General features: G+C 52.7%; 6 protein-coding genes across 6 annotated transcripts; 2 read left to right on the plus strand and 4 right to left on the minus strand.

Moving 5' to 3' along the window:
- Window positions 1-159: 159 nt before the first annotated feature.
- On the minus strand, window positions 160-3,284 carry GUITHDRAFT_108568 (hypothetical protein; the record flags this gene model as incomplete). Its single annotated transcript, XM_005832616.1, has 9 exons — window positions 160-387; window positions 681-794; window positions 1,043-1,105; window positions 1,811-1,855; window positions 1,912-1,973; window positions 2,315-2,409; window positions 2,453-2,567; window positions 2,617-2,777; window positions 2,905-3,284. 9 exons carry the CDS (start codon window positions 3,282-3,284, stop codon window positions 160-162), a joined length of 1,263 nt encoding a protein of 420 aa, XP_005832673.1.
- Window positions 3,285-4,836: 1,552 nt separating this feature from the next.
- GUITHDRAFT_87030 (hypothetical protein) lies at window positions 4,837-7,217 on the plus strand (the record flags this gene model as incomplete). The annotated part of the gene is made up of 15 exons (XM_005832617.1): window positions 4,837-5,640; window positions 5,693-5,719; window positions 5,768-5,830; window positions 5,887-5,949; window positions 6,007-6,033; window positions 6,082-6,135; window positions 6,184-6,244; window positions 6,293-6,363; window positions 6,416-6,481; window positions 6,529-6,609; window positions 6,658-6,708; window positions 6,756-6,804; window positions 6,856-6,918; window positions 7,021-7,088; window positions 7,132-7,217. The coding sequence occupies 15 exons, from the start codon at window positions 4,837-4,839 to the stop codon at window positions 7,183-7,185; spliced, it is 1,602 nt and encodes a 533-aa protein (XP_005832674.1). The 3' UTR covers window positions 7,186-7,217.
- A 43-nt stretch (window positions 7,218-7,260) lies between these two features.
- On the minus strand, window positions 7,261-8,713 carry GUITHDRAFT_138898 (hypothetical protein; the record flags this gene model as incomplete). Its single annotated transcript, XM_005832618.1, has 6 exons — window positions 7,261-7,529; window positions 7,588-7,680; window positions 7,711-7,858; window positions 7,904-8,150; window positions 8,200-8,323; window positions 8,428-8,713. 6 exons carry the CDS (start codon window positions 8,711-8,713, stop codon window positions 7,261-7,263), a joined length of 1,167 nt encoding a protein of 388 aa, XP_005832675.1.
- Window positions 8,714-10,385: 1,672 nt separating this feature from the next.
- GUITHDRAFT_138899 (hypothetical protein) lies at window positions 10,386-11,357 on the plus strand (the record flags this gene model as incomplete). The annotated part of the gene is made up of 5 exons (XM_005832619.1): window positions 10,386-10,719; window positions 10,774-10,853; window positions 10,898-10,924; window positions 11,089-11,196; window positions 11,244-11,357. 5 exons carry the CDS (start codon window positions 10,386-10,388, stop codon window positions 11,355-11,357), a joined length of 663 nt encoding a protein of 220 aa, XP_005832676.1.
- Window positions 11,358-11,698: 341 nt separating this feature from the next.
- On the minus strand, window positions 11,699-13,466 carry GUITHDRAFT_108571 (hypothetical protein; the record flags this gene model as incomplete). Its single annotated transcript, XM_005832620.1, has 12 exons — window positions 11,699-11,878; window positions 11,923-11,955; window positions 12,002-12,080; window positions 12,127-12,552; window positions 12,602-12,649; window positions 12,700-12,752; window positions 12,796-12,913; window positions 12,971-13,017; window positions 13,069-13,128; window positions 13,179-13,233; window positions 13,278-13,362; window positions 13,406-13,466. 12 exons carry the CDS (start codon window positions 13,464-13,466, stop codon window positions 11,699-11,701), a joined length of 1,245 nt encoding a protein of 414 aa, XP_005832677.1.
- Window positions 13,467-14,481: 1,015 nt separating this feature from the next.
- On the minus strand, window positions 14,482-15,475 carry GUITHDRAFT_108572 (hypothetical protein; the record flags this gene model as incomplete). Its single annotated transcript, XM_005832621.1, has 8 exons — window positions 14,482-14,526; window positions 14,572-14,616; window positions 14,667-14,709; window positions 14,839-14,897; window positions 14,945-15,052; window positions 15,105-15,143; window positions 15,193-15,248; window positions 15,349-15,475. The coding sequence occupies 8 exons, from the start codon at window positions 15,473-15,475 to the stop codon at window positions 14,482-14,484; spliced, it is 522 nt and encodes a 173-aa protein (XP_005832678.1).
- Window positions 15,476-16,195: the final 720 nt, after the last annotated feature.

The raw sequence follows: 16,195 nt of genomic DNA on the forward strand, positions 1-16,195 counted from the left end.
GAGAGGGAGAGGGAGAGGGAGAGGGAGAGGACCTGGGATGCCACCCAACCATCTTGACATCTTGTGTGTGACCATGCAGCACAGCAACGCACTCGTACTCGTCCTCCTCTCCCACGTTTTCCCACACCCACACGCTCTTGTCACGACTGCATCTCTCTTTCAGGAGCAGGAGGTACAAGAGCAGGTGGAAGTGGTCGAGGAGGAGAGAGGGGAGGAAGGAGCGGGAGGAGCGGGAGCGACATGCCTGCATGTGGCGATGAGCTTGCCCGACGGGTCCCAACTGACGCACTTGACCTTAGCAAGAGTCAGCAGCGTGTCTCCTCCTCCTCTCCCACAAACTTCGTTCTCATGCCCTTGCAACGTTGCGATCTGCTCGTACTCATTGTCCTGTGAAGAAGCAGCGTCAAGAGCGTCAGCAGCATCCTTCCTCGTCTTCCTCCTCCTCCCCTCCTCGTCCTCGTCCTCGTCCTCGTCCTCGTCGTCCTCGTCCTCCCCTCCTCGCCCTCCTCCCCTCCTTGTCCTCCTTCTTGTCCTCCTCCCCTCCTTGTCCTCGTCTTCGTCCTTGTCCTCCCTCCCTCCTTGTCTTCATCCTCTTGGTCCTTCTTCTCCTCCTCCTCCTCCACCTCCTCCTCGTCCTCTCCTCCCGCCTCATCTTCGACTTTGTTCTCCTCCTCTCCAACCTTCAGAGCCCAGATCGCGCAGGTGCCATCGAAGCTCGCAGTCGCCAACTTGTCCCCTCCAGGGCTCCACGCCACCGACCGGATGGTGCGATCATGGGCGTCATCGAGGATGGCCTGCAAACAGGTTTCTGTCATGACAAGCAGGGAGAGGTCAAGAAAAACTTTCCTCGCAGAACCAGCTCCCGTTGGACTCCATCCATATCCTTCAAGATACAAACATATCAGTCGATCTATCGTTCTTTCTCCCTCCATTCCTCTTCGACCCAGTCATCGACTACTCCCTCCTCCCTCTCTCCCTTCCCTCCTCCCCAACCCCTCCCTTCATTCCCACGTCTCCGTCTCCCTCCCCTACAGTACCTCACAGTCTTGTCACTGGAGCATGACGCTAACTTCTTCCCATCGGCTGTCCATGCAAGAGACCAAACCTGAGATACAGGTCAACGAGGAGGAAGCGAGCTGCAGTGAGTCCTCGGGAGTCCTCAAGACAAGAAGACGCAGCCTCCTCGTCTCTTCGTCTCCGACATGCACGACATTCTCTCCGTCTCTAACACCATCAGGCGCCTCTTGGTAGGACACGCTGGCTGTTTGCGCCTTCGCATGGGACAACCTCACTCGCCTCGCCTTACTTTCATCTTGTTGCTCAGCAAGCCTCCAGTGCTCGGACCCTCCCTTCCTCTTCCTATATTCCCTTGATTGCCTTGATCTTCATTCTTCCCCCACTTCCTCTCTTCCCCTTATCTTGATAGCCTCTGAGTTTATCCTGCTAGCGACTCCTCCTCCCTCACCTCCTTGTTCTCCATGCTCTCCCTCCTGCTCGTCTGCTCTTCGCTCGATCTCCACCACATCCATGCTCTCCCTCCCTTCCTCTCTCCCTCTCCTCCTCTCCCTCCCTCCCTCTTCCTCCTCTTACCCGTTCCTCGTGCCCCTCAAGCCTGGCCGTCCTCCTTAGAGCCATGGATCTCTTTCCCCTCATACAGTCCAGCAAGCAGGAAAAAAAGATTGCTGTTGGACTCCCGGGCCCCGGGCCCGGTTGACTCAGTCACTGAGTGCCGACTCGCTGCGGCCGGGCCCCGGCCGCTCAGCGGCTCCGAGGCTCCGCCGACTCAGTGCCACGGACTGAGTCAGTTCACCGTCACGGTTCGGAATCCGGTGGTGCCGGGGCTCGAGCCCGGCCGCTGCGTCAGTGTCAAGAGACGTTGTCTTGTCTTGTGCGGCCAACAAGGAGGTTCACTTGGGTGAAAATGGACTCGCACTGTGACTGAATTGCAATCATCGTTCTATTCGCCTGCATGTCTAGGTTTTACTTAAGTTAGACCACGGCAGCGATGGCGCCGTTAACTTGAAGGAAGAGAAGCGACTTGTGAGACAAGGCTTGCCTCCACATCTCTCCTCACCGTCCTAGTAATCCACCGTCTATCAGTATGCAACCATTCGTGTATCTATCTATCTAAGCCATTGAATGTATTCAGCAACCATGTGGCATCATCTCCCTTTTTGCAGAATCATGCGTCGAGCTCCGAGCTCTGATTGCTGTCCCCTCGCTCTTGCGCTATGCTTGGACGGAGGATTTTTTTCCTTCCCTCCTCCTCGAATGCTCGGAAGACCATGCCTCGCTCCAGTCCCTTCCTCCTTACCACCCCATGCTGTTGGTTTGGCGATTCGCTTCGCGCTGCCTCCACCTTTTCTCAAGTTTCCTTCCTCCACCGTCGGCAGAATCGGTTTCCTGCCTCTGCCCTCCTGCTCAGCAGTCAGACTTACCCTCTTCTCCTCACATCCTTACCCTCCCCCCCGGCTCAATTCCCGTGCTCTTACGCAAAGGCGGCAAGTTCTCGTTGACGTGGTTGTGAGGGAGAGGATTGCTGAACGATGCCTGCCTCCGACTTGGTCCTGCCATCAGCATCAGCAGGTCTCCTCCCCGCTCCCTCCCTCCTCCCACCGGAATTCTTTGTCTTCGCCTCGAGTTGCTCTACCCGCTGCCTGAGCTCGTCGATGATTTGCCCCTGCCCTCGTCGTGTGTGCAGCTGGTGCTGGATGAACCCCAGGTCCTTCATGAGATTGTCCACCTTGGTGTTCATCCATCTCTCGAACTTGTACGAGCTGGCCCAGCGTCAGCACAATGAGGAAGCAAAGGGAAGGAGGGGAGGGACAGAAGGAAGGAGGGGAAGGACGTCAGCGCAAAGCGAAGGGAAGGGAAGGAGGCGAGGGAGGCTGACGTAGCTCTCACCCCTCCACCTGAGGACGAGGCACGGGTCGTCTTTCGCTTCCTGCCACATCTCGAAGGTCGTTCCTCCCCTGCCAGTCTCTTCGTCCGGGAGTACTCATGGAATCTAACTCTTCACCCATGCGCGTGAGCCCTTCCTGCCTCGTACTGCCTTGGATGGAAGGCAGGCGGTGGGCAGCCTGATGTATGAAGGGGTCGTTCAAGTAAGGTTTCATTCCTCCTGCAGGCGCATGACGAGCAGGAGAAGAAATCTTGTAACAAAGCTCGGAGAGATCGTCGTTCAATCGAGAAAGAACATTCGAGAAGTTGTTCTGCAATTGCGGACCCAAGTTGTCTTGGTATCCGAATGTGAACATGGCAGGCGAGAATCGTCCATCCACCATCCTTGCTAGTCCTCCAGGGATGTTGGGTTCGATCAAGAATGCATCCACAAAGGTTCTCTCCTACTTGAGATCTCCCTTTCCCTTACTCAGGCCGAACACACCGATGGCGAGCGTCCCGATCCAGATATCATCATCGCAGCCTTATGGACATCGAACTCATGGCGAAACAAGTCGTTGAGAGCACCTGAGACCCTGCTTAACTGAACAACAGCAGAATCAGGATCAATGCTTCCTTCGCCGCGCGTCCTCCCCTTAGGCCTCTTCTTCTCCACCCTTGTCCCTCTTTGTAGGTACTCCTTCCCTACCGAGACATGGCCCTAGTGCATGCTTCGTCTCTTGCACCTTCAACGTTTTCTCTGACCCTTTTCCACCTCTTTCTCTCTCTTCTACCTAGCTCTCTATTCATCGTTCCTTGACAAAAGCTCTTTCAACCTATTTGGGAATCCTTCACTTCTTCTTTCCTCCCCACCCTATTGGAGTGTACTGTGATGATATTCTTCAACATCCCCGAATCTCACTCCAGCCCTCCTCTCTTCCCCTTCACTCCTTCTCTCTCCCCTCCTTCCCTCTCCCCTCCCCTCCCGTTTTCTCTCCCACCCATCACTCTTCGCTCAACCGCCATCACTGAAAAAAATGGATTTTTTACGATCTTGGTACTATAGTTTTAATTTATATAATGAAAAATAAAATGAAATCGGATCAAAATTTATAAAACAATTTTTGATAATGTACGTGTGTGATAGCAAGGTCCTATTGACTAAACCTTGTGGTATAAGATACTTTTTGAAATTTCGCTGAGCATTTCAAACCTTTGTTTGAGCCAAATTTGAAAGTTCAATAAGAAGATTTAGAAATATTACAGATAGCTCCAAAGCTTCTCTCCTCGTACCACCCCCATCGCCGATCCCACCGTTTGCCACCCTCAGCATACACTACCCTAACATAATTTGTATGTACCCCTTCTATATCCTTCAAATTACTAGTTCTAAGGGGGTATGTGTAGTACCCCTACCGGTTGATTTTGGTCAACCCTACCCCAAAACCTGCATGCCGAGAGGCGAAAGGAAAGAGATATGAGGGGCGGGAGAGGAGAAGAGGAGAGGAGGAGGGGAGGAGGGGAGGAGAGGTGGAGAGGAGTGACGCGGGAGAAGAAGTTGTATACTCACCAAGAGCAGGAGCAGGAGCAGGAGCAGGAGCAGGAGCAGGAGGGATTATTTGTTTGAGAAGAGAGGATGAAGCGCGAGAGAGAGCACAGAGAGTGAGCTTGGAGAGAGACAACGTTTGATGAGGGATTGTCATTGAAGGGATCCTCCGGAAAACGAGAACGAACATTGCAAGTTTCATGGGAAGAGAGTGTGTGTGTGTGTGCCTGGCAGGGGATGAAGAGCAGTTTGAGGGAAAAGCGGGCCAACAGCGATTGACATTACATTCCGTGATGGAGTTTTTGGTTTCATGTCGAATCGAACGCCAGACCTGCTGTCTGTGTGCTCGACTTGTTGTCTCGGCTAATTCTTTCCTTTTGTCAGAAGAGTGGGAAGCGCTCGTAGCCGGCATGTCCTCTGCGAAGAAGTTGCAGAGCGAGGTGGATCGTGTGCTGAAGGCGGTGACCGAAGGGCAAGAGGTCTTCGAGGAGATATGGCAGAAGGTCCACGAGGCCTCCACGTCAGCTCAGAAGGAGAAGTTTGAGAGTGAGCTCAAGACTCAGATCAAGAAGCTGCAGAGGCTGAGAGAGCAGCTCAAGACATGGATAGCTGGGGACCAGGTGAAGGACAAGCAGCCCCTGATGGAGGCGCGCAAGAGGATAGAAACAGACATGGAGAGGTTCAAGGTCTGCGAGAAGGAGACCAAGACAAAAGCCTACTCCAAGGATGGCCTCGCTGCCGCTGGAACCAACGACCCCGAGACTCGTGCGAAGATGGAGGCGCGAGAATGGCTTGACAGCTGCTTGGACAGCTTGCAGACGCAGAAAGATGCTCTTGAAGCCGAGATCGAAGTGATCCGATCGAGGCAGAAGAAGGGAAGTAAGGTCACAGCTCGCGAAACCGAGCTCGACGGACAGAGGGAGAGGCACAACTATCACGTGGAGAGGCTTGAGCTGATGCTTCGATTGCTGGACAACGACAACTTGACGTACGATGACATCAACTCGATCCGAGACGATGTCGACTACTACATACAGAGCAATCAAGACCCAGACTTTCAAGAAGATGAGACCATCTACGATGCCCTGAACCTCGACGAGCTCGATCAAGAGAAAGGTGGATTGGTGCAGCTGAGCAAGAAGGACAAAGATGCCGAGAAGGCGCAGAAAGAGAAAGAAGACGCGGAAAGAGAGGAAGCACGGAGAAGAGAAGAGGTTTGCTTTCGGATCTGCATGTACTTCTCTTTCTTGACTTGCCTTGGAACAGGCGGAACTTGAAAGGAAGAAGAAATTGGTCCAACTCATGTGTTTCACAAGCGACTGGAAGCTGAATGTTTTGTAGGAGGAAGAGAAGCGTCAGAAAGAGGAACAACGAAGACAGCTTGAGAACGAGAGGAGAAGGCAGGTATGCTGCAACACGATCCCTCCTGGCCGAGAATTTTTGTTGTGACACCAGCACAGGAGGAGGAGAAGCGAAGGCAGCAGGCTGAAGTGCAGAGGAGGCAGGAGCTTCAGAGGCAGCAGGTTCTTGATTTTTGAGCTATTCCACTCCTTCAGCTGCTGATGTTTGACTGCAACCAGGAAGCAGCCGCAGCCGCAGCCAAGAAGGTATGACATTCCTCCACCTTCGTGAACGTTTACCACGCCCCTTCAAAGAGTGCGGCTGCTCCCGCCCCCGCCCCCGCCCCCGCCCCCGCCCCTGCTCCTAAGGTCGTTTCCAGCTGTTTTCTCCTCCTCTCTCAACTTTTCCGTCTCCAGGCGACTCCCGCTCCTCCGTCCATTCATCAGAAGTCGTTCCTGTCACAGCTTAGAAACGATGGTGAGCGAGGGTCACGGGCGTGGAGGAAGATATGCTGACGTTTTGCAGATGCTCCGATGGAAGGAGGGTCGCAGAGCTCTTCGGACTATCAGCTGTCACAGCCGGAAAGCCTGTCGCAGGTAGCCCTTCAACGAACTCTCTCTCCTTGTCCTCACGATCCGGACCGTACAGGACGGCTACTCCTCCGTCGAAGGGATGGAAACTCCTGCAGCACCGGACGACCAGATGGACAAGTTGGTAAGTCAACGCAAGAGAGAGATTTTACCGCGCTGACGTCACTGCAGGGCTTGTTGGAAGCAAGCATCAAGTTCATGCCTGACCCTGTTGAGACCGAAAGGCCCAAAACTCTCTTCGACAACCCAGCGGTCGGCTCGCTGTCATGTCTCTAGAGACGATGGTAACGGCTTGAGCAGGTGTTCGACAAGCTGGACATGGACACTTTGTTCTTCATCTTCTATTTCCAGGTCGTGAGATGGGGTTGGTGATGGTCATGGTTGACTCATGTTCACAGACCGGAACCCTTCAGCAGTATCTTGCAGCTCGCGAGCTCAAGAAGCAAGGCATTCCAGCGAGGAGAGGGAGAGAAGGGGGGGGGATGACTGTCTCTGCAGGTTGGAGGTTCCACAAGAAGTACTTGACGTGGTTCCAACGGCATGAGGAGCCGGTCGAGACAGGTCGAGCTCCTTGCTCTGTCCCCCTTGTTCCGTCTCCTTCATCTTCACTTTTGTTGCCTCCTGCATCTCTCGTGCTGCTCGACCTCATACAAGGTGGTTCAGGGCATCAGAGTGAGCGGGGAACGTACGTGTACTTCGATTACGAGACAGGATGGTGTCAAAGGATTAAGGTGAGATGATGCGCAACCTTGTCCTCCCCTTACCCCTGAGCAGACCGACTTCACTTTCGACTACTATTACCTCGAGGACGAGGTCCCAGCACAGTAGCTCTGCTTGTATATAAAGATGCCGAGAGTCCCCGCGATAAGAGGGCAGGAGCGAGTATCAAACAATCATTTATTATTAGGTGACAGGATGCGCGACTAAAGCCTTGAGGGGCGAAGAGCTGGGGCTCGAGGCCTCTAGGTGTTGACTAGATTGACTGACAGCGCGACTGAGAGGAGTCGAGCAGGAGCTGAGAAAGCCTCCTTCAGACTCGGGCTCAGCTCCTGTGACAGCCTCCAAGGGGAAGGAAAGCTTCAAGGCGGCTCGCTTCCTCCACTTGAAGGCTGCCAGGAGAGCCGTCCGCTCAGGGGTCGACGTGATGCTCTTCTTGCGACCCTCCAGGTGATCTGTCACGTCCGTCAGTCAATCAGCCACAGCAGGTCGTTTCTTCTCCTCATTCCTCACCTTTGAGCAGCTTCGACTCACATAGATCCATAGCTGTCTTCCCCTCGTTGTTCTCGGCGTTAAGATCAACCCCCATCTTGACAAGCTTGTCACCTGCTGCTCGTCAGCACCTCAAGTCCTCACGACCAGCACTCAACGCACTGAGGTCGATCTTTTCTCGTTCCTTTGCTTGCTCCTCTGCTGCAGTCTCTTCGAAGTCCAGTCCTCCTCCCCCCACCAGCGCGTGCAGTAGAGTGTTTCCGTTGTCGTCTTTTTGCGACATGGCGACCGTCTGCAGCAGCGTCAGACGCACTCGTTGGAGCCCGTGTCTGCTGACCTGCTCACGTAAGGAGAGCCGCATGATCCCTCCCAGCTCGTGACGCGCGCGTCCGAGGTCCCCGATATGAAAGTTGAGGAGCAGAAGCTTGCCTGCCTTGGTCCCCTCCGACACTTGCGGGGGCTTGAGCGTCTCCTGGTTCAATAAGCTGGACTTTCCTGATGAAGGACTGTGCTCTGGTTGAGAAGAAAGCCGAGGAGTGGGAGAGAGCCGAGGAGAAGCAACTGGAGAGTGACGGGAGGAGAGCCTGCGCATCTCGTCAACGAGGAGCTCCCTCAACATCCTCTTGTCCTCACACTCTCATGCTCGATCGTCTCTGTACGGCTGAGGAGCTCGATGCCAGCCTGAGGAACAAGTCTTTGTGCTCCAGCTCTCCGTGCTGCTCCTGCCGAACCCTAGACGAGTCGTTCTTGGAGGAATCTACGCTAGCAATCAAGAAAGGAGAGGAAGAGAAAGATGCAGGAGGAGAAGGAGGAGAAGGAGGAGAAAGGGTTTAGACGGCAGCCATGAGGAGCCGCACTAACCTTGTACGAGCGATAGGTTGCGAGTGGGCACATCGAGACGAGGAACCGAAAGTCTTCGACAGGATCGAAACATTGCAGGGGAGGAAGGAGCTCGTTCAAGAAAGGCTGTCAATGGATTCTCCTTCACCAGGTTCCAGTCCTTGAGGGCTCCGATAACATCGTTTGCTCTGCTAGGGGAGTGAGGAGACTGGTTCTTGGGGGAGGAAACACTTGGGGATGAGCTGAGTCTGTTAATTTTCCCGCTTTCTGACATCAAGCTGTGAATCCTTGGATTCGTCATCTGCATTATCATGTAAGTCAGACAGACAAGAATACTGAGAGGATTGCCTCGTCATCGAATATGCGAACCCCTCTAAGTAACTTCAGAAGCTCTACTTGCTGCATCGCAGATACCAAACTCGTTGTCTTTGGCTATCAAACATCTCGCAGCTCGTTATCATCTCTCGGCAATGTCCAAAGTCAAGATGCTTCCAAAGATTCTTTGCTTTGATCAAATTGTTCGCTACCATCAGAGAGTCTATTCCCTCGTGGAGCCTTTCTGTGCACTCATCTACGTCCTGCAATCCTCAATTATCCCTTCTCCTGATCCTCCTCTCCCCTCTTTCCCACCGTTCTCTCCCTCCATCGCTGTCCCTGATACCTACTCCCTCCCATCATTTCCCCGCCGCTCTTTGCTTGATCGATCCTAGCCAAGTTTACGGTGACGGCCCTACGGTACAGAGACCACCCCCATGGGGTACCAACCAATAACCCCCACCCCCTCATCCTCCATGTCATCATTACGCCTACCCCCTTAAAGCATTGACTTTTACAGAGACCCCTACATTCAGGTACCCACCCATATAATTGCTCTTTATTTCAATATCCAAGTACCGGGTGTGTAGCCAGGGTAATAACAACCCACCCTCTTCAGAGCGTCCACAACACTTGTTAGTGGGGCTCATGGCACTTCACCTTGAGCCCTACCCTATCAATCTCAAACCTTCGATCTGTGGTGGGGGTGGTCCAGGGGGTGGTCATATGAGAGCCCTCAGGTTGCAACGGTTGGGTGCGATGTAAAATGGCTGAAGATAAAAGTCACCAAATACATCTAATTTCAAAAGGGGTGAAATGTTTCACTCAGATTTTAAATCTCTAATATACAAGTTCACGTCTGTAAAGCTCTTGTTTGAGGTCAGCACCACGAGACCGTCAGGCCGGTGGGTGTAGTCCGTCCACCCTGCCGTCCACCGGAAGTCTGGTGAGTACCTACCTTATCTCCAGTAATGACAGGTCGCAGAGGGGGTAGGGTGAGTTGTGTGGGTGCTGCGAGAAAGTTAACGGCGAGACCCGGGATACTGAGCGGGCCCGTCGAGTCCACTGGTCGTAAAGATGAATCCTGAAAATAGTTTTTGGTATCCAAATATATCATTTGAACACGAAAAGAAGTTTTTTGATGCTCAACACTTTTCAAACGAGCCTTTACTCATGTGAAAATAAGACTTTTCGAGGTTTTGGCTTCACGAGTCAGTCACGATGGCACGTGGGGTCACTCCCGAGTTACAACCAGCCACGACTTTGCACCTGTTGGAAGCCCAGGACATCCGAACACCCGGCGGGCCCGCGGTGGCAAACCGCCCGGCCGGAGTCTCAGTGACTCAATGATTGGCCGGGCCGGCCGGGCCCGGGGAGCCCGGAGAACGTTTCAGTGACTCTCGGGAGAGAGCAGGATAGAAATGGAGATCAAGCGAACACTTCTTCTGCTAGGATGCGTTGCGGGGATCACGATGGAGGCAGCGAGCACAACACCCTCCTGCTTCCTGACCTACCTGCCACCACACCTATCTCTCTCCTCCTCCTCCTCCTCCTCCCCTTCCCCCTCCTCCTCCTCTTTTGTCGGTCGCTGCCTCCCACTACGAAGGACTCTGCTTTCACCTGCGGTAAGGGAAAGTGCAGCCATTCGCGGTCGGTGGCAAGGGATGAGATGGCAGTGCTTCGATGGGTCGCTCACAGCCGCTTCCTCTCTGACCGGACTCGCGCTTGTCCTTCTCCTGGAGACTCGCCCCCATGGTCGTGTTACTCTGACTGAAGGCAAGTCGACACGTTCCTGCGAGCTCTTCCTCTACCCCTTCCTATCATTTCTACTCTCCTCTCCTTCCCCTTCCCCTTCTCATCACTGCTGTGTCATTTTCATATTTCTACCGCTCGCCATCACTTGTGCGCTGAGCCCGGCGGTAGACGCTCTAGTCGTCAAGCCCAGCACCATCCCTCAGGCTGGCCTTGGGCTGTTCGCCGCTGTTGACATACCAGCGGGTAGACCTGTCATGACCCTTCCCCTTGCTTGACGTTTTTCACGGCAACGTGCAGGCACAGAGATCGGACGATACGCAGGAAGCCTTTGGCCACAAGGGCTGTGGCTGCGATGGAAAGGAGCGAAGCTGGGTGACGTGAGCAGCGGCATGCCATCGCGCAAACCATGACTGATGGTCAGGTTCTCTCGACGGCTCCTTCCTCGGAGGTGAGCAGTCCAGTTCATCACAGGGAACTGAGGGATCAGATCCTGGCAGCAACTTGCGATCCAACAAAGAGCTCGTGAATATATCTGGCGTCTGTCCAACGGCAATGTGCTGGATCCGACAGACAGGTTGTCTCTTCTTCTGAAGAGCCTCTAAGGTTGACTAGCCTCTCGTCCGCCTCCACTTCATGCTCAGCGACGGGACTCTATTGGATCACGTCCCTTACATTCTACCCTGGGTGAAGGTCTCGACCAAACTGTCCAGGATGAACGAGGTAAACGATCGAAACGGCTGTCGGAGGTCATGCTGACGCTGCTGCAGCCTTCTCTCGGGAGGGACGTGAATGTGGTGACCGAGGAGGACGGAGATTCGCTCGTCATGAAAGCAGAGTTTGACATCGGTCCGACTCCGTCCCATCTGCTGGAGCGCAGCTGATGCATAAACAGGTGCGGGTGAGGAGCTGTTCGTTGATTACGGGCCTTTCTATGATCGCGACAAGTACATCTCGATCAAGTGACAAGACTCAAAGTACATGGATGATTGCAACGAAATATTTTCACACACTTTGCACAGATGATCTCCCAAAGCTGCTTGAGATCCACTTCCTGCCTAGGATGTCAGACAGACAAGCTCTCGGCAGGTCCAACCTACCGCCAAGTAGCAGGAGCGTCGACGCCGATGGTGGAGGCAAGGATACAATCCATGGTCGAGAGATGAGACGTCGCAAAGATCGTCTCGTTCCCTGGCATGCCTGCCGACAGGTCACTCTCTGCGCCTCAGCGTCTGTCCGACTTGCCTTCGTGCTCCATGCTCGCATCCAACTCCTTGGAATCATTGCACGTGGTGTCGCCCTGCAGCTCGTCGACGCCGAGGTAGCTAAGCAGCGATTCTTCGGATCTCATGAACCGGCTCGGGTCCAACTTCTTGAACTCGTGGAGGGTACATGTGATTTGAGGCTGCGGAGGCGTCAGCATGGCTCGCACTTGACAACCATTCTCACCTCGTTCTGATAGAGGTCCACGATCTCAGACACCTGCCTCGCAGTTTCACATAAGGGAGGAACCGAGATGTCGCTTCACCTCATCGTTGACATCGAATGAGGGATCTTCAAGTTTTGTTATCCATGCGTAATCTTGCAAGCAAATCTTTCGGTAGGCGCTGATCGTGTCATGGTCAAGGTTTGTCGCACACGTTGGTATATTACCTTGGCCGATATTCCCTCAACAATCGCAGCCTGGTCCTCCTCCGAAGCAACTCCAAGTCGAGGGAACCTGAGTCCCGTAGAGTAGTATCTGCAGCCATGGTAGCCTCGTCTGCGTGTTGGTTTGTTTCCACGTCTGTATCGTCGCTTGAGATCTCTTTGCTCCTTCTCTGATCGCACCGAAGGAGGCCCTGCAGAGCTTCGAGGTCCATTCTGAACACGTTCTGCATGTTTTCATTGATCGTTTCCCTCTTCTTGTTGAAGTAATCCACCAACGAGTCCCGGCTGCTTACGGTGAATCGTTTGCAATTTTCGAAAAAATCCTCGTCGTTCTGTCCGTTTCTCATTCGCTCCTCCTCTTCAGCAGCTGCTAGGATGTCCATCTTCTCCTTGAGAGAATAAGAGTAGATTGGATCGTGCGTGATCTCTCTGTACAAACACAGCGTGAGGCACTCGCAGACACAAGTCTTCATATTACGGAATCGAATTTCGAGCTTGTTTCTCACTATCTGACGCTTTTTCAATGCTATCACAAGAGCGTGAGCGATTCGAACATCACGAGTTGTTTTGATCTACCTCGCGTACAATTCCTGCACGTTTCCATTGTACTTCCTATCCAGTTCCTCAAGCTGCAAAGGCGATTACACGAGCGATTGGGAAGTGAATCTCAACCATTAGAAAAACGTATTCTTCGCTCGTGCTCTTATCATCTTCAACCTCTGCTATTACTTTCTGTTCCAAGTTGTAGAAGCTGCGGGGGTTGTTGACCGTGGAATTCCTCATCGCCATCCTGGAGGAGCTAAGAGCGGTCAGTCTCTATCGTACCGTCACTTGCACGCATGTCTACATGCGATCAGCTTTCCTGACGTCGCTCTTTGTCTCTGAGAGCTCATCCTTCACAGCAACCTTCAGGTACTCCGTTGCGAGCTGATTCAAACATCTCACCTCGTCAGTGTCGCTGAGGTCGTCGGGGGCGAGGGACAGCTTCTTGAGAAGCACTTCAGCCTGATATCAGCCAGTAAACAACTTATACTCGTCAAGATGAAAATCTCTACACTCTCTCTTCTGTTCTCGAGCGATGGAGCCATTCCCTTCCTCCGTCGGCTTTTGCTGCTGCAATGATGACTGGTTCACACGATACAAGGGCTTCTCACATCATATCCTGATAGTCTGCACGATAAGTGTACATCTTAAGCTCTTGCACGTAGTCAAGGTAGGCGGCAGTCTTGAGGTCTTTGGCTGTTGCACTAGTCACAGGAACAAACAGATCTAGTGAAGTTACAAGTGTATTTCTTGGACAGAGGATACGATCGTCCGCATACTCCCGGGCCGAAGTCTCTCATCTGACCAAGGACAGGTCATTCTGTGATGTCTGGAGGAAGCAAAGACGGAGCGTCTGTTCTGTCAGATTCTCTGACTATGTAACGAGACGTCGCTTCCCATTCGAAGAAAACATCCCTTTTCTCTTACTTCATTGTCTCTTCTCTTTCACCTCCTTGTCTCTTTCACTTCTCTTACACCATCCTTCTGCTGTTTGCTCTCTGTCATACTATAAACCTTATGCTCCCTCGTTGATCGGAGGACCAATAGCAGTTGGTGAGTGAATCCCTTTGACTATCATACCATATCTCTTCCCCCTTTGCTTCTGCACCTGCTCCCTCTCCTACCCCTCCTGCTCCCTCTCCTGCTCCCTCTCCTGCTCCCTCTCCTGCTCCCTCTCCTACCCCTCGCTCCCTCTCCTGCTCCCTCTCCTGCTCCCTCTCCTGCTCCCTCTCCTGCTCCCTCTCCTGCTCCCTCTCCTGCTCCCTCTCCTACCCCTCGCTCCCTCTCCTGCTCCCTCTCCTGCTCCCTCTCCTGCTCCCTCTCCTACCCCTCGCTCCCTCTCCTGCTCCCTCTCCTGCTCCCTCTCCTGCTCCCTCTCCTGCAGTTGTGCATTCTATGGATACGAACTCATTTCTACCGCTCCTCCCGATTTACTTCGGATTACCCCCACCCACATTGCGCATCCAATTCAATATGTACCCCTCATTTCAGCTCTTAAAGTAGGGGTGACAGGGGTCATCGAGCCTCTACTCGAAAGACAACTTCGAGTCGGGCCGCTCCCCGGGGCCGGCCCGCTCCGCCGATCGGAGCCGGTCACTGAAACATCATAGCCACAGAGTCACAAAGGCCAGTGAAGCCTCGGAACCGCGGCAGGCCCTGCGGCCCGGCCGCCAGCGGAAGCCAAGAGGCTGATCCTAGGCTACTTATCCTAGGAGTGAGACTGGAGGACATGTGAAGAAAGCTTTTAACTTCACGAACTCTAACATCTCAACACATCAAACTTGCTACCAACTTAGTATGAATACAATGATATCTCTAACGTTTTCCCATCATCCCATGGATGAATTGTCTGTAATTGACCTGGAGACTATCTCAACAGTCGCACTCGTTCACTTTCCGACTTACTTGACCGTCTCGATCAACAAACGCCTCCTTGACCATAATGTCGACCTGAAAGCCTTCGATGTCACGACAAGGAACAGCAGCAGTTTCACGGACACCTCTTTGTCCGTGATGTTCTCCCCCAATCCCTTGAGCATTGCCCTGCCATGTACAAGACTTACATAGGGATGGGCGGGGAGGCAAGACGGAGAAGGGGACGGGCGGGGGAAGCGAGGAATGGTGGCAGAAAGCGCTACGAAGGGGCAAGAAGCAGAGCCAACTTCACGTCACCTCAGATCGTTCAGGGAGCAGAAGCCCGTTTCTTGGCGATCTACCCCGTTCTCCTTGTCCTGCAATCAAACGTGATCTAAGACATTTTGAACCCGCAACGGGATACCGTGAACTCATCTACAATCTCCTTCTCAAGGTCTACATCTTTCCTGTTCTTGGCAATGATTTGTATGAACTCCTCGAACTCTATCTGCTCGTTTGAATCCTCATCCACCTGCGACAACAAGGTCAGACGGGTGCGCGAGAGCGGTATTGTCCAGCAGAACCTCGCGGATCATCTCAAGAAGCTCTTCCCTGGTCGGGTTCTGAGGCAACGTCACAACGGTCGGCACTGAGACTGCCTCAGGCTGTCACCTGCCCCTGCGAGCGCAAGACAAGCTCGAGCTCATCCATGTCTATGCTCCCATTGCCTGCATACGCTGTCACATTTGGAAGACGCGCAGCAGGTCTTCCGGTATGAAGAAGAGGTGCAGGAGACGCACTTGTCGCTACACAAGTCCAAATACTCACCGTCCTGATCAAATTCTTGGAACACTTTCTTTAGATCCTCAATTTCGTAAGGTAGTAATCCTGTGACGATGAATTGAGATGATGCAAACGCAACTTCCCTTTGTAGCCCGCTTCCGCTCATCATCATCTCAAGCACCTCAATCATCACGGTCTACATCACTAGCTCCACACTCTGCCTAACACAAAATAGCATACCACCACAAATACAAACACTGTCATCCCCTGGATCTTTTATCTTTCGATCGTCTGATGACAGTGTCCTTCATGAACATCATGTACACAATCTTCGCTTGCATATGCATATCCATCATCATCATCATCATCATCATCATGATTCATCATCATCATCTCCATCATCATCTCCATCATCATGATTCATCATCATCATCTCCATCATCATCTCCATCATCATCTCCATCATCTCCATCATCATCTCCATCATCATCTCCATCATCATGATTCATCATCATCATCTCCATCATCATCTCCATCATCTCCATCATCATCTCCATCATCATCTCCATCATCATCTCCATCATCATGATTCATCATCATGATTCATCATCATCTCCATCATCATCTCCATCATCATCTCCATCATCATCTCCATCATCATCTCCATCATCATCTCCATCATCATCATCTCCATCATCATCATCTCCATCATCTCCATCATCATCTCCATCATCATCATCATCTCCATCATCTTCATCATCATCTCCATCATCATCATCTCCATCATCTCCATCATCATCTCCATCATCATCATCATCATCATCATCTCCATCATCTCCATCAGACCCATCATCATCATCATCGTCATCTCCATCATCATCTCTATTATCAT

The sequence above is a fragment of the Guillardia theta genome (genome assembly GCF_000315625.1).
Source record: "Guillardia theta CCMP2712 unplaced genomic scaffold GUITHscaffold_34, whole genome shotgun sequence".
Taxonomy (NCBI): Eukaryota; class Cryptophyceae; order Pyrenomonadales; family Geminigeraceae; genus Guillardia; species Guillardia theta.